The sequence below is a fragment of the Gossypium arboreum genome, chromosome 10, assembly GCF_025698485.1.
Source record: "Gossypium arboreum isolate Shixiya-1 chromosome 10, ASM2569848v2, whole genome shotgun sequence".
Taxonomy (NCBI): Eukaryota; Viridiplantae; Streptophyta; class Magnoliopsida; order Malvales; family Malvaceae; genus Gossypium; species Gossypium arboreum.
The window spans coordinates 119,132,365-119,149,275 of record NC_069079.1 but is presented as its reverse complement, the minus strand read 5'-3'; the positions used below and the strand labels follow the sequence as shown (position 1 = coordinate 119,149,275).

The window sequence follows — 16,911 nt, the reverse complement described above, 5'->3', positions numbered from 1 at the left end:
CAACAAAGTTTCATATGAGGAAGGAGGGGAACAAATACAATAGTACAATATAAATCATCTTTCAATTCTACAAAACAAATCTTTGAAAGAGAACGTGAATGTATTATTAAACATATATATAGATATATATGGCGAATGGTTATTTTTTTATTCAAACCAACGTGTAAGATTAAATGATAGCCTTTATTTGTTTAGAAGTTGACGCTCTAGATTAGGTCATGTTAGTAATTATCTTTTTTCGAACAAATGTCAATGTCTGTTGGAAGAATCGTACATATTAATATTAGTATAATATCTATGTGACAGGCTGAGCAAAAAAAATATTTATGTGGTAAGTTAAATTCATCGTTATATTTATTTTATTAAATATTATTATAATCTATTTTATTCTCTTGCTAATCTAGGGAGTAATACAGAGAAACAAGAAAATGTAAATACGAGAAGGATCGCACATACTCATGAAAAGATTGTTCCAGCAATTTAGTGTAGATATGTATATAAAACTTGAGATGGCAAGACTTGATTATTCCAGAAATAAACAATCAAAAATCATATCTTGATATTGTTAACAGTGTAATGGTTAAGGAGATAAGAGGAAGTTAGATTGGAAAAGGATGATTCTTGGGGCAACATTTAACATGTAGAATATTTTGAGCAAAGTCGCAAGATCTCAAAGATAAACTTTTTAAAAACTTGCAGCTCATGTTCATGTTATTAAATTTTAAAAAAGAGTGAATAATCAATCAGTGGGTTGTACCAAACAATCCTTGTCTATTGACAAATATATTTAAGACGTGATAAAATTGTTTACATCGCACAAGATAATGGAGAAAATGTTGTTGATGAAATAAAACGGTTTCAAGATGTAAGGTAGGTTTCTCCTCATGAAGGAATTTTGAGTTTGACCTAAATGAAATATCTCCAAGAGTCGTTAGTTTATAGTTACACCTTCCACTAAATAAATTGTGTGCTATTCAAAAAATCAAAATCTAGAACATGTTTTGAGATAAGATCATATATCAAGAACAAAGCTCTCAGAGAACTGTGCAAAACATAACAAAACAAGGTAATATTTGTATAAATAGTTTCCAAAGCATTATGTATGGAATAAGAGAAAGACGAATGTCATTTAAATACTTTAACTATACTTGGGTTTCGTCTTATAATACCTCGGGAGCTAATAAAATTATTTTAGTAAAATTTAATTGTCTCAATTCCCGGGCGATCGCACCAAAAATTCGAGTTCCTTTTGAATTTCCTTCTTGATCAATGACAACGGTAGTATTGTCATCATATCGTATTATCATCCCGTTGTCGCATTTGAGTTCTTTACGAGTATATACAATTACAGCTCTGATCACTTCTAATCTTTCTAAAGGTGTATTTGGTATTGCTTCTTTGATCACTACAACAATAACGTTACCAATATGAGCATATCAGCCATTACTAGCTTCTATGACTCGAATACACATCAATTCTCGAGTCCTGCTATTATCTGCTACATTCAAATGGGTCTGAGGTTGAATTATTTTTAAATCTCTTTTTTTTTTTAATGTAACAAAGGATAAATTCACGCCTATAATTAATTATTCATTGAGACAATAATCTATGGGAAGGGTTAATTTGAGGATGAGAAATTATCACACAGAAGATATTGGTCGTATAAATAGTGTTAATAAAAAAGAAGGTGAAAGATTCTACCTTAGATTATTGTTGAATTATATGTTAGAGGTCCAACTCCATTTCAAGAGCTTTTAACGGTAAATGGTACTTGGTATTTATCATTTAAAGAAGCAGCAGAAAATTCAAAAATTATTTGAAATGATATTGAAACATTGCGAAGCAAGAAATGTAAGAAAACAATGGGATACACATTTTAGTGTGGTTTTTGAAGATTTTTAAAGGGTACACGAGAATGCAATTATATCAAATACTTTAAAAAGTATCAACTATTTCTTACAAGGTAAATGACGGCATTCATAGTCTTATTTATTTTAATAATATTTTATTAAATATATTAGTAGGAAAAAGCCACAACATTTCTTATTAAAAATAATTATAAGGTTTTGGAAAATACAATTTTAAATATTTTTATATCCAGCTTGGGATTTAGATTGTTGAATGGTTCATGTTATAGAAATTTTAATTGTGTTTAAATGAGCTTTGTCAAGTTGTGGTGCTATTGTATTAAATTGGCATCTATTTTACCTTTTTGTTGTTAACTAAAGCAATCAATTAAGCTAGATTTCAGTCATTGATCCGTTGACTGTTAAAATAAATTGACGAATTAATTAGATAATGACACATGACAGTCATTGGTTTAATCTAATATTTTTCATAACACTATTAAAAAATTAGAAAAGTATAAAAATGAAAAAACAGAAAAATTATCAAAAGATATAAATATTATTAAATATTATAAAATATGAAAATTGTTATAAAATATATAAAATTCTAATAAATTATAAAATTAATAAAACATATTTAAAGTTTTATAAAATGTATTGAAATACTATAAAAATCATAAAACATCATAAAATTTTTAGAAATATTAAAATTGATATAAATTTATAAAAATTATAATATATATATATATAACTTAAACTGGACTAGATCAATCAATTGGACCGATTAGATCATAATCGACAAGGGTATCAATCTGAATAAAGTCATTAAACCGGTTGACCTGAGAACCAAACGATTGAACTAATTTTTTAATATATATTTTTATTTTTAGTGGTTTATTTAGTTAAACTAGACGAATGAGTCAAACTAGAAAACCAGTGGCTTGATCGATTTGACTAGCGGTTTGGTTATGAAAACCTTGGACAAAATATTTCATTTTAGCACATGCTAATAGTTAGATAATGAAATTTTGATTTAATAAAAATTATTTAAAAAATAAAAAATCGAACTGATTGTCCTGTTCCCAAGTCAACCAATCTTATGGCTTTTCTCAAACTGATACACTTGCCGATTTCGGACTAATTGGTCAAGTTTTTATGATTTTTATAAGTTTATATCAATTTTAATATTTTTAATTTTTTTTAAAAAATAATTCTAATATATTTTTTTGTAACATTCCAAAAGTATTAAGTTTTGGTTCGTGAATTTATTTCATGAGTAAATATTTGTTATAGTGAATAAATGATGTAGGAGTTTGAGACTTGATGTATGAGGGAGGGTATTATCTTTTTGTTAATGATTGTTTGTGGCCTGTCAAGAGGTAGTTGGGTTAGAGTGAAATTGTGGAAGCAAATCTGTTAGTTGGGAGTTGATTTTATCTTATTTTTATTTTTTTGATTTTATTGTGTTAATAGATTTTCACTTTGTTTTCACGTTCAGTTCCATCTTCTTTTTCTTTTGTTCTTTTTTTCCTTTCGTTCTTTGCTACTTCTTCAATTTGTTGTGATTTTGGGACTCATAATACTTTCGATTGTGCTCTTGCCTTGTGGGGGGTGGGGGTCTTTTTCTCCTTTCTTGCGATTTGAATATCCGAATAGTTGTAAGTGTGTATTTCTTTAGATTCTTGTAAAGGCTTTTGTTTAATGGTGAATTCGTTAGTTTGGTGTGGGGGTTGAATTTTTGTGATCTTTCATGGATAGGTGTTAATCAAGAAGGACAAAACTTGCCTTCCCCTGTGTAGTGTTGATTGGACTGCCGTATCTGTCTCGGTAAGGGAACGAGCATTAGAAAGTTTAATTGGTTTGTCAAGGGTTAATGCTATTAGTGGTGTTGGTTATGATTAGTAATTCGCGAATCGTTACTAAGAATTAATCTTTTGAATGATGTCATAGGATTTGGAGGACTCATGGTGGTATTTGCGTTAAAATCAAACGAGGTGTGTAACGAGAAATTTGAAAAAACAGCAAACGGCGAAAGCCGAAATTGGAGCATATTAACGCCACACGTGGTAGGCCATGTGCGACACACGGCCATGTGACATGTTGTGTGTGACACACGGTCTAGGCCATTTTAGGTCGTGTGGGCCGTGTGTCAAGCCGTGTGAGCCACACGAGCGTATGGGTTCAAATTTTAGAAATTTTCCCTAAGGTCATACATGTCGTCCCAATTGACTATGGGTCTTCCGTGGGGTCGGTATGTGTTTATATAAGCCTTAAAGCATGAAATTTGTTAATCCGTTAGTATGAAATTTGACGTAAATAACGCCTAAATGCATATAATGTGATGCGATATGTATGATATGTTATGTTTAAACATGTTTAACATCTGTTATACGAGCATGTATAATATATAAATTTTGGTATCTGTTATTTCTATTATTTATAGTATTCTGTTTATATCTGGCTATGGGGTGGGTTACAAATTATGTGGAGGAAGTGTTCTGTGTGAGGCGTTAACTCGCCATTATACTGCCAGCACTGCTGCAATTTTTTTGGAAAGTGTCATAAGGATACTAAGTGGTGTGTAGGGCTAGGTAGATGTTTTATACCCACATGGTGTGTTGGGATTGTCGAAGATAGTGTGTAGCAGATGATGATAGGATTGTGATTTGCATATGGCTCTAGTTCTGCATGAGACATTCATCAATACATGTTCTGTTATGTATTATATATGTGATTCTATTTTTGTTAAGTTACACACTGAGTTATAAAACTCACTCTCTGTTTATCTATTACTTTCAGGTAACCTTTACACTTAGGCGGGTCGGTGTGACGGGAGCTCAGATATTTCCACAATTCCGTAAAACTTTATTTACATAAATTTGCTTATTTGAAATTTCGTTTTGGGAGTTTTGTAATTTTGGACACTCTGGACATTTGAGTTTATTTTTGGATTTGGACTTTTAATTTGGATTTTAGCATGACATTCGATAAAACGATTTTTCAAAAAATGACTCTGTTTCTATGGTTAATTGGTTTTAAGAAAATAAACTCGATTTTACTAAAATGTAACGTCTTAAAAACTTCCATTGCAAATTATTCGATTTATTTTAAAATGTAAACAACTAACGATTTTTAACTATTTAAGTATGAAAAATGTTTTCATATAAAATGGGTTTTTAGTTAGCAAAGATACACAATGTTTTCACAAATCAAAAGTCAGATTTATAAACATTTTACGTAACCTTCCAGATTCGGCCATAACGTCTGGGTCGGGTTTGGGGTGTTACATTTTTTATTTTAAATATTTTAAATAAGTTTTGTTAATTTTATAATTTTTTTAATATTTTTATAGTATTTATAATATTTATAATTTTAAAAAGTTTATATCAATTTTAATTTTTTATTTTAATTTATAATTTTTTATGATTTTTAAGGAAAAAATATTATATTAAACTAAAAGTTATTACACGGCACCATCTGATTGGTCCGTCAATTTATTTTAATGGTCAACATAATCAATGACAAAAATCATTCAGGGAGGGGCTTAATGGATTATTTTATTTAACAAAGGGGGCTTAATTGGTTTTGAATTTAATAGATAGGCTTAATTGATTTGTTTGCATTTTATTAAGAGCTTTTTTGACATATAAGTAAAAAAAAAATTCAACATTGATAATTTTAGTGATAAAATTGAAAAGTTTTGAAGTTAGATGACCAAACGAGAAATACATTAATACTTGAGTGACCCAGTTAATAGAATTTGCCTTCAATTTTTTTTATTTTTTAAAAATAAATATAAAATTATATTTACGTAACATTTTATTAATTTAAAAATAGTAAAAGAAAAAAAAAAGGATAGCTTAAAGGCTAAGTGGTTGAACCTCCCATACACACCCAGAACACTTAACCATTGAAGTAGATACATATTTTATGTCAAATTTATCAAAAGCCGAAATTAAAATTTTGGGGCGTTACAGCACTGGCTAAAATAAACGAAGCCTTGAACATAACCTCTAATTATCTTAAAGATTCAGGGATGTAACGCCCCAAAATTTTCAAGAAGTTAATTGTGAGAATCTGCAGTAATTAATCTTCATATCTGTGGTTCTGTATTTTGCTATTATGTTTAAGGTTTGGAGTACGAGTTGCACCGTTAAAAGTTTTATTACTTTTAAAATTCAACTCTTATCCGTGCATCACATAGTTAAGTGCAATTCTGTGTAAACTTGTGTCAAGAATGAGCCTGCTGGTTCACTAGTTAAGCATTTATATTCTGTCTTGTCCCGAGTTCAAATCCGTGAGAGATTGATAAGGAATATTTTTTTCCAAATGCTAGAGAGCTGCTTGGAAGTTAAAATTTTAATTAACGTTAGTTCTTTTTCCTTCTTTAGTTTTTCCTTTTCTTCTTCGATACTTTTTTTTTCGTTTCTTTTATTTTTGCTAATTGAGGTCATGAGGGATACATGATTAATTGAATTTTGCTGTTAGTCATTGGTCGAAAGGCTATCGAGTAAGTAATTGTCAATTTATGCATTTTCACAATTTTCCTTAATTTCCATAACTTGTTTTGAATTGGGTGTTTTGTGAGTTGTGAGAATTTCTGATAAACAATCCTTTTTTCCTTAATAAAAGGGAATATTGGCAGTAAGGAATAGCAAATGACATGTTCCGTGATTGTCACTAAAGTTTTGGTAAGTTTGGGACAGTTGAAGCTTTCGTGTTGAAACCTTCAACATAGGCATTATGTGTGTAATTGGTAAATTTTGTTGATTAAATGGTTGAATTGTGTATCTAAATGGTTGTTTTAGGCTTCGAGAATCCTTTGAGTTGTTGTTACTTCGAAATCTCTGCAGTGCGTACTGAAAACCTCAATTTATGTGAATTTCAATCACCGAAAAATATGGTTGTTGACGCCACACGGCTAGGGACATGGTCGTGTGCCTAGACTGTGTGAGCTACACGGTTGTGTCTCAAGCTGTGTAGGTGGTCTTGTAACTCATTGTTCATCGATTTGGAGCCACATGGGCTTGTGTCCAGGCCGTGTGTGGCCATGTTAGTGCAGGGTTCACACATGCAACAGACACAGGCGTGTGTCTAGGTTGTGTAACTCACTGTTTGTGACTTAAGACCACATGGCCAAGGTTATGGGCGTGTGCCCAAGCCGTGTAAGGCACACGGGTAAGGACACGGGTGTGTGTCTGGACCATATAACTCACTGCTTATGTTTTAGAACCACACTGGCAGAGACATGGGCGTGTGTCCAAGCCATGTAAGCCACACAGGCAAGGATATGGGTTTATGTCTAGGCTGTGTGGCATATAAATAGGGTCTAAATTCTATTTTGAGGCCTTGAGTGTTGCCCAACACTAATATTGACCTCCCCAATGTATGAATGATCTGAAATTGGTTATACGAGGACTCTCTAATGCTCTGTGATTAACATATAAATAACATAACTGTATGTGTACTGTGATAACTATTTTTGATACTAAACTGTATTATCTATTTGTGAAATGAATGTGAATGACTAAACACATGTTGTGGATACTTGTATTCTACATTTGCATGGGTTGGGATATTGTGAAAAAGGAAGTAACTTGTTCTAAATTAGTGGCTAAGCCACGATGCATGTAAATATTAATATAGCGCTTTGTCGCATTTTTGAACTAGCAGCTAAGTTGCGTCTTTGTAAACGTGTCAAACAGACAGTCTATGGTATATAGGGTTGGTTGGGCATTTAACGCCCTTAACGGTGTGTTGGGATGACTAAAGATGGTGTGTAACGGCTGGGGGTAGGAACAACTGGATATGAATATAATATGTTCTGTAAATGAAACTGCTTCTGCTTATATAACTGATTTGTTCTAAATCTGAACTGAAATGGCTTTTGTTGCTTAATCGAATCTTGGGATTATAGAATTCTCTTTCAAATGTATTTTAATTGAATGAACATCTTTCATGCACTGAGTTCACAACTCATTTATTTACTGATTAGATTTCAGGTGGTTCTCAAACTTGAACGGGTCGGCGCTGCGAGAGCTCGGTCAAGTTTTTATCTTTCTTTTAAATATTATTGTTAAGAGTTTCAATATTCTATGATAATATGATGTTTGGGAAGATTAAATACTTAGATAATTATTGTGATGGATATTATGTGATGAATGGTTTAGTTTTTATTACATTATAAATGTGGTATTTTAATATCGATGATATAACTCTATCGACTTGGTCTGGACGTCTAGGATGGGTTTAAGGTGTTACAAGAGAAGTTTTCTCCACTTAAACAGGCATTCGTGATCCTAGCTAGTTTTGATTGTTCCTCCACCACCCTTACAATTGAGCAAAAGAATGAGTTGTTGGGCTTGGAGGAAAGATTGAAAGAACTAGCTAATCGAGAAGTGAAAGCAGTATAGGACAAGGATCAACTTACTGCGAATGCAACTATCAAGCGGACGATGACTTGTAATTTGGATGGTAGCCTAATCAGATATAAGGAGGTTGAAACAGAGGTGAAACAGGTGGATCAAAAACTTGCTATCGTCCATGAAGAAGTTGAAAAAGTACAAAAAAAAAAAAAAAGAGAGAAGATGTTGACTAAAGGAAAGGGGATATACAGAAGTTGCAAGGAAATGAAAATAGAGTTGGATGCATTAGGAAAGGAATTGGCAGAGTACGAGGCCACTGCCACTGTTGGTAAGGAAGAAAAGAAGGCTATTGTAGCTGAATGGGGAAGAATAAAAAATTTCATCTCTTTTATTAAAGTTAAGATTTAAGTATTGGTGTTCTAAACAAGACTTTATATATTTTATATAAATGATATGTAGGTATATATATGGTATTATTTATTGGTGTAGTCATGTGGTATCTAATACTGGCCCATTCATTGTATATATAAATATATATTAACATTAATCTCATTAAAGGTTCCTATAATTTAAGTTCTTTTTTATACAGTGTCTGAAACTGCCCATAGCTCTCCCCGACCCCTAAATAGGAGTATAATGCGTTTTAGCGCACTTGAACTGACATCCTCCTGCATTAGTAACAATGTCGATATCAATCAATTAAGTTAAGACTCAATTGACTCCTATTCATTATATGTTATAGTAATGCATGCATAATTTATTGTTTATACTTGGGTCAATTGCACCAAATGTTCCTAATTTATCGTTTAAATTTTAAATTGGCCCCTAACTTTAAAATATTTTAACTGAATCTTCAAAATATTCGTACGTATTAATCAAGTCCTTTAGTTTAGCTATCAATTTAGGTATTAAATGTTGATTCAAATTTGATATAAAACATATTTAAAATACATAGATTAAATTGTAAATATGTATGTACTTATTGCATAAATAGTATAGATATGTTATGTAGAAAAACAAACAATATACATAAAATTGAAGAGAGTTACTTTTTAACACCGTCAAATCTAAGTTATCCATATTGTAGCTATATGCATGACAATTTATATTTGCAAAATAAACACTTACCTTATAATTGAATTGTAGCAAAATTTAAGAGTAGTTGGAATGGGATTAGGGTTTGTAGATTGAGGGAAAATAATGGCTTTTAGAGAGTTTTGAGATCAATTTTTTTTTGGTTTAGTCATTGTTTTTTAATTTAATCAATTTTAATTTTTATATTTTTCTAATTTTGAAATTTCAATAATAACTTAAAAAAGATTCATTAAAATTATTTTATGAGTGATATGCTGAAATAGTAACTTGACATGTTAACAGGGATGAGTATTTGATCAAATCGAATCAGATATAAGAAGGTCGAATCAGAGGTGAAACCAGAGGCGGATACAAGGGGGGTTTGCAGTGGTCCTGGCCCCCCCTAAAATGGAAAATTTATATTTAGGCCCTTGAAATTTTTTTAAAATTTTAAATTAGTAAAGGTAAAATTGTACTTTGGCCCCCCTAAAATTATAAAAATTTGATTTAATCCTTTAAAAATTATAAAGATATAAACTGTAAAAAATTAAATTTTCATTCGACCCCTCGTAAAAATTTGTTCTGGCTTCGCCCCTAGGTGAAACAGGTAGATAAAAAACTTTCTATCCTCCGTGTACAAGTTGAAGAAGCACAAAAGAAAAGGGAGAATATGTTGGGCGAACAAAAGGAGATATTTAAAAGTTGCAAGGAAATGAAAATGGAGTTGGAAGCATTGGAAAAGCAATGGGCAAAGTATGAGGTGAAGGCCAAGGTTGCTGAGGAGGAAAGGAATATTGTTGAGGCTGAATGAGGAAGAATGAAAGATTTCATCTCTTCTATTAAAGGAAAGATTTAGAAACTCTATGTAGTAATGGTGTTTTGTGCAAGACTTTATATTAAAATCACATTTGTGTTACTTTTCATTATTTCTTTGTGTTGTGTTTTTTTGTTTCTATATTAGTTATGGTTTCATAACATATATATTGTTTTGTGTTGTATTATAATTATTGGCATGTTTTATTAGTTGAACTGCAAAATCAGTGGCTTATCTAATTCGACAATATTTCATCCTAGCATATGCTTATCGATTCAATTGTCTGGTTCTCAGGTGAATCAATCTAATGGCTTTTCTCAAATCGATTTTAGGCTAATTGGTCTAGTTCAATTTTTTACGAATTTTTTATAATTTTATAAGTTTATATCAATTTTAATATTTTAAATATTTTTTAAAAAATTCTAATATATTTTTATTTTAAATATTTTAAATATATTTTTTATTTTTTTATTATATTTTTATAATATTTATAAGTTTATATCATTTTTAATATTTTTTTATTTTTTATGATTTTTAAGGAGAAAATATTAGATTAAACTAAAAGTTGCCACATGTAATCATCTTGGAATGGTAAGGAACCCTAAATCTTTATATCCACGTTTCTGCAGTGCAGGTAGGATCTTTTAGCACCACATTCTGATGCGTCGTTGAAAGCACCAAAAATATCCTATTCTCTGTAAAATAGTAAAAATAACAGTAAAGGGGAAGTAGGGTCGAATCCTCAGGGACCAGATTGTACGAATACTCGTTTCTTGAAATCCTGGACAATTTCTTGGCCAAGAAAACCTGTGTTGCTGAAAAATAAAAAAAATAGAATTAAGAATATGGAAAAATAAAAACAAAATTTAAAGTGAATTAAAATTGCGAAATTAAATAAATTGCAGAAATTGAAATGAGGAAAAATAAATAGAGTTGGGAAAAGAGAAAGTTTCTTATGTGGCAAAATTCCAACCTCTGGTTGTCTCGTTCCGCCTTGGTTTCAATCCTTGGCTTTTAAGTAACCCTTCTCAACTCAAGTAAGCCAGTTATAGTGGAAGAGGACGCCTACGACCACCAGCTCCAAGAATTAGACTTACAATTTTTAGGGAACTTGACTCTAGCTAGTAATCTATGCTAGATCAACGCTTCTCAATGGCGAATCCCACGCCATTTTGTCTCTTTGGCTCGCCAACCTTTGACGCAGTAAGTTAACGAACTGACTGTGCAATCCTTCCAAAACATACAAAGCGTCTGCCTTTTCATATGCTGAAAAGCTTACTTCTTAAGGGTCATGGACGGAAGCGTCAGCCCGTAGTGCGGAGAAATGATGAATACTTGGCGAGAAGGCTAAGTACGGATTCTAGGCCTCAAGAACCCTTTTTGGGGAATATTGACAACTTTCGGCTAGATAGGGTTTAATGGCTCATGATAATGGTGGAAAAGAAAATAAATATAAAAATGGAAAAGAGAATTTTATTGAAAGAAAATATGAAGAAACAAAAGCCTAGACTTTCAGGGGGAGAGTGTTTACAAAAAAATATGAACACCAAATCGAGTCACTTCACCCCCTATTTATAGTGCTAGGGAGATAGTCTAATTGAACTTAAATTCTAAAAAGATAAATACATTTAATTAAAGATAATTAAAGATAATTAAAATAAAATCCTAAATTTAAATATTCCTAATAAGTATCTTAATATTAATTATCCTAATATAAATAAAATGGAGTCTTATAAAAGAAAATCTCTTCTTTTTGCGTTTTTAGTCCTTGTGTCTCCCATGCTTGCACTTTTGGCACAATCTTTTTTCTGTGTCGCATATCAGCCCATTACGTCTCCAAATTTTCACTTTTGGCACTTAATTTTGCTTTTGCCTCCAAATCGGTCCCTAAAAGATAAAAAGACATAAATAGCTCAAATTAGTAGGATCAAGCTCAGAATAAACACATGATTAATACATAAAAATACGTTATTCTAGAGCATTATCACATTCTCTCATAATGGCAGGTATATAGCTTCTACTTATAATCCTTTCTTCTATTATTATGTATGTTTTGTAATGTTTAAGATTTTGAGTGCAGTGGATAGTAAATTTCAATCTATGGATATTAATGTAAAAAACAAATAAGTTCACATGGAGGATTCAGAATTTCTCCAGTCTTGAAGTCAAAAAGCTCTACTCTGTAAGTTTTTACTGTTGATGGCTACAAATGGTAAACTTTGATTTTCTTCTTGTTGTTGTTGCTTTATGCTTTTATTTCCATTTTTTTATCTCCCCATGACTCAGATTAACAAACTTATTTGGCAGTCGAATTCTTATCTTCCCCAAGGGGAACAATGTGGATCATTTGTCAATTTATTTAGATGTTGCAGATTCAGCTACTTTGCCTTACAGATAGAGTAAATATGCCCAAGTCGGATTCGGGGTTATCGATCAACTTGATCGTGGAACTTCCATTACAAAAGGTATATTGTTGCAGCAATCACAATTTTGTAGTTCAAACAAGGGATCAATATTTTATTCTTGTTCTTATTTAATGGGTTTAAAGAACCTATATAAGATAGCCATAGCATAGGAATAGGGTAAGGGTCACTGATATGTTGAATGCTAGCTCTTAAGAGCGACTGCGTGAACCAATTGTGTATTTAAACTCTTTTTGTTATTTACTCTGTTACTTGTCATTTGTCAAAGCTTTAGGAAAACATTGGCTATTGCTTCCTCTTCTTCTGTTTTGCATTTATTTTGTATGTTCACCTGGGGCTCTGTCCCACTGGGGAATGCTTGAGCTTTCGACATACATGCGTACATCGAAATAGAAATGATGAACTAGAACCAAATGAGAAAGTTGAAGTAGAGGTAAAACAGGTGGATCAAAAACTTGCTACCCTCCATGAGGAAGTTGAAGAAGCACAAAAGAAAAGGGAGAAGATGTTGGATGAAAGAAATGGGATATACAGAAGTTGCAAGGAAATGAAAATGAAGTTGGATGGATTGGGAAAGGAATGGGAAGAGTATAAAGCCACTGCCAAGGTTGGTGAGGAAGAAGAGAAGAGTGTTGAGGCTAAATGGGGAAGAATCAAAGATTTCATCTCTTCCATTAACGGAAAGATTTAAAACTGTTAAAGGAATTTTATAGGATTGGTGTTTTGATGTAGATATGCATCTTAATTTGTGTAATTGGTTTTGCACTTCTCTACAGTTTCTCACAACTTCCAATCAAGCTAATCCAACTAAAAGGTTTGTTTTTTCTGACAGTATGTAACTAGGAATTTGAATTATAATAAAACATTAAAATGGTGCCGCCAACCAGAGCAGAGCAGCGGCAAAAAAAAACCCTATATATTTTTTTTCTTTAACACACTTCGATCAAACTTGATTTAAAAAACAAAGTACTCGTTCTCTCTTTTTAATAAATATTAAATTTAATATAATTCAATTTTAATATAAATATTCAGTATGACTAAATAATTTAATATTATAAATAATATAAACGTGAATTTAATTTAATAATATAAATAGTAAATATAAATAAAATTATTACAATTTATGTTTAGGGATTTTTTTTTTAATAATTTTGATTTTTTATTTAGGAGTAAAGAGTAAGAAATAAAAGTTTAGGAGAAAAATAAAAAAGTTTTTAAAAATAAAAATTTGTGGGAAAGTAAATAAGGGGTAAAATTTTGGAGAGAAAACATTTAAAAAATCGGGGGGAGATGGGTTTGGGGTGGATGGGAATGGGATGGGAAAGGAGTAAAAGTTTTAGTGAAAAGTGGGAGGGAACAAAAATTTTGGAGGAAAATAAAAAGTTTTGAGGGTTTTTTGGAGTAAAATTTTGAGGAAAAATAAATAGGAGAGTAAAATTTTGGTGGGAAATAGATTTTGGGGAGATAGGGGGTTGGGATGGGAGGGGAGTAAAAGTTTTGAGGAAAAAATAAAAAGGTTTGGGAATTTGGGGTAAAAATGTAAAATATTATAGTTTCATATTCGAATAATTCGAATTATTTGAATTTGAAAACTCAACTCGATTCGAACTTGAAATTCAAAAAAATTCAAGTTGAGTCGAATAACTAGAATAACTCGATTCGTTTAGCTCGAAATTTAAATTTTTTTATTTTTTTGAGCCGAATCGAGTTTTACTCACCCCTACTTACATATTTAAAATATATTTTAAAAAATGCATATCGATACTATCAAATATAATGGTATAAGTGACAATCATCGAGTAATGATGAATGGTCGTGCCGTCAGTAAGGTTGACGACATCAACTTTTACTGTAAAAAAATATATCATTTTCGTAATTAATTATTTTTTTTAGATTGATTTTGAAAAAAAAAAAGCTGAAAAAGATTATTAATTTGAATGGAGAAGAATCAAGGATTTCACCTCCTCCATTAAAGGAAATATTTTAAAAAACTGTTGAAGAAAATTTGAAAATGAAATAATTTAACTTAATAAAATTAACGAGATTATTAACTCTAGAATTTTTTAAAATTTGAAAAAGTATAAAATTTAAAACTAAAGTAGAGGTACTAAATTAGTAATTTAATAATAATATAGAGGCTAATAATAAAATTTAACTGCTTAAAGGCTAAGTAGCTTAAGCAATAAGGTCTTTAACTGACTTTATGGGAAACGAAAAGACTTGACTTGTGAATAATCAAAGGAGGAGGAGCGTCGCTCTCTAGGAAAGGAAACCTTGAGTCTTCCTCTCGACGTTGTCCAGATATCATCTTCTATAGCTTATATTTTTTAATCGTAAACCCTCCATTGTCTAAAGCCCTGTTTTTTTTAACTGAAATTTTGGGTGTAGTGGATAGCAAGTCTAAGCCTATGGATGTTAATGGACTAATTACGAAGGTGACATGGAAGATTGAAGTTTTGAGTGATGTTGGTAGTACTAGTAAGTCTATGGGTCTTAATGGACAAGTAACGAAGGTCACATGGAGGATTGAGAACTTCTCCAGTATTAAAGCTAAAAAGCTCTGCTCTGAAAATTTCACTGTTGATGGCAGCAAATGGTAACGTTGATTTTCTTTCTTTTTGGTTATGTTTTAATTTGCTTTTTAACTCCCATGCATGACTTGGAATTGCAAACTTATTTGGCAGGCAACTTCGTATCTACCCAGAGGGCAACAATGAGGATTTTTTGTCAATTTATTTAGTTGTTGCAGATTCTGCAACTTTGGCTTCCGGATGGACTAGATATGCCCATTACGGATTTGCAGTCATCGACCAATTCGATCGTGAAAATTCCAAAACACTAGGTATGCTCACCTGGGCCCTCTCTCGCTCAGTGGTGAATGCTTGAGCATTCCATATACATACATAGAAATAGAAAAGATAGACTAGAACCAACACCTCTTATGTTGTTTTAATGACGATAAAAATTGGAACAGAGCCACTAGAAGAAGTTTCGGCCCCGGGGGGGGGGGGGTTACAAGGGAAACTTAGAATTCATAATGGTCATGGGTTTCGTATCATCTCCCATTGTTCGCCAATAGCTCAGCTTGTTTGAGGTTTTGGCATGGTTAAAACAGTCGAAGACCAGATGTCAAATATGTTATCTATGCTCTTTTTTTTCTTAGAATATGTCATTACCTTGTTTACGCAAGTTTTTGGTGATGATGCACACTCTCGCTTTTGGCAGCCTCTAAGAAAGAGTTCAACGCGATCGGCCCTTCTTGGGGCTTCAATTTATTACCTCTTACTGAATTACACAACCCTAAAAGAGGCTATCTCCTCAATGATGCATGCTTGATTGAAGCCTACGTTTTCACTGGTAGGACTGTAGATATGATTTCACATGAATTTATAGTCAAAACTGATTTGGATAAACGTAAGACCAAGGAAGGTGATTGTGTTAAGGCAGCCATAGGCAACCAGAAAACTACAACCACCAAACCAGTAGAAATCATTAATCCTTCACCAACTCTGGTAAGTCAATCAAATTAGTTGTCAATAATAATGCATTTTATGTATGTATCACTATGATTGCTTTTCCGCCATTTCAGGCCATTGAACTTGAACAGCCTGCTGAGGCAGATATGAACACATTCTTCACTAGCTTAGAGTCCGAGCTTTCAAACTCTAGAATTGTTTATTCTAAAGAAGAAGCAAAGGAAGCACTGGCTAAAATAAATGAAGCCTTGAATATGACCCCAGTTGATCTTAACGATTCAGGGAAGTTTTGTCCACTTAAGCAGGCATTCATGATCCTAGCTAGTTTTGATGGTTCCTCCACCACCCTTACAATTAAGCAAATGAATGAGTTGTTGGGCTTGGAGGAAAGATTGAAAGAACTAACTAACCGAGCAGCGAAAGCAGTGCAGGATAAGAATCAACTTACTGCAAAGGAATCTATCAAGCGGACGATGACTCGTAGTTTGGAGAGTAGCCTTATCAGATATAAGGAGGTCGAAACAGAGGTGAAACAGGTGGATCAAATACTTGCTGCCCTCCATGAGGAAGTTGTAGAAGCACAAAAGAAAAGGGAGAAGATGTTGGCTGAACGAAATGGGATATACAAAAGTTGCAAGGAAATAAAAATGAAGTTGGATGCATTGGGAAAGGAATGGGCAGTGTATGAGGCCACTGCCAGGGTTGGTGAGGAAGAAGAGAAGAGTGTTGAGGCTGAATGGGGAAGAATCAAAGATTTCATCTCTTCCATTAACGGAAAGATTTAAAAATTGTTGAAGGAATATTATAGGATTGGTATTTTGAGGTAGATATGCATCTTAATTTGTGTAATTGGTTTTGCTTTTGTCTAATATTGTGTTTAAAATATTTTCTCTAAATTAATTATTTTCTAAA

The 16,911-nt window shown here is 32.0% G+C and overlaps 1 protein-coding gene across 1 annotated transcript; it reads left to right on the top strand.

Moving 5' to 3' along the window:
- The first annotated feature begins 14,682 nt into the window (after positions 1-14,682).
- LOC108488608 (MATH domain and coiled-coil domain-containing protein At3g58270-like) lies at positions 14,683-16,911 on the top strand. The gene is made up of 4 exons (XM_017792895.2): positions 14,683-15,119; positions 15,208-15,365; positions 15,749-16,035; positions 16,113-16,911. The coding sequence occupies exons 1-4, from the start codon at positions 14,932-14,934 to the stop codon at positions 16,782-16,784; spliced, it is 1,305 nt and encodes a 434-aa protein (XP_017648384.1). The 5' UTR covers positions 14,683-14,931; the 3' UTR covers positions 16,785-16,911.

Excerpts from the sequence above, each read along its gene's own strand:
- LOC108488608 (XM_017792895.2), top strand. The coding sequence starts at position 14,932 with ATGGATGTTAATGGACTAATTACGAAGGTGACATGGAAGATTGAAGTT. Across the intron at positions 15,120-15,207 it reads ACTGTTGATGGCAGCAAATG|GCAACTTCGTATCTACCCAG; the intron begins GTAACGTTGATT and ends CTTATTTGGCAG. Across the intron at positions 16,036-16,112 it reads TTAATCCTTCACCAACTCTG|GCCATTGAACTTGAACAGCC; the intron begins GTAAGTCAATCA and ends CCGCCATTTCAG.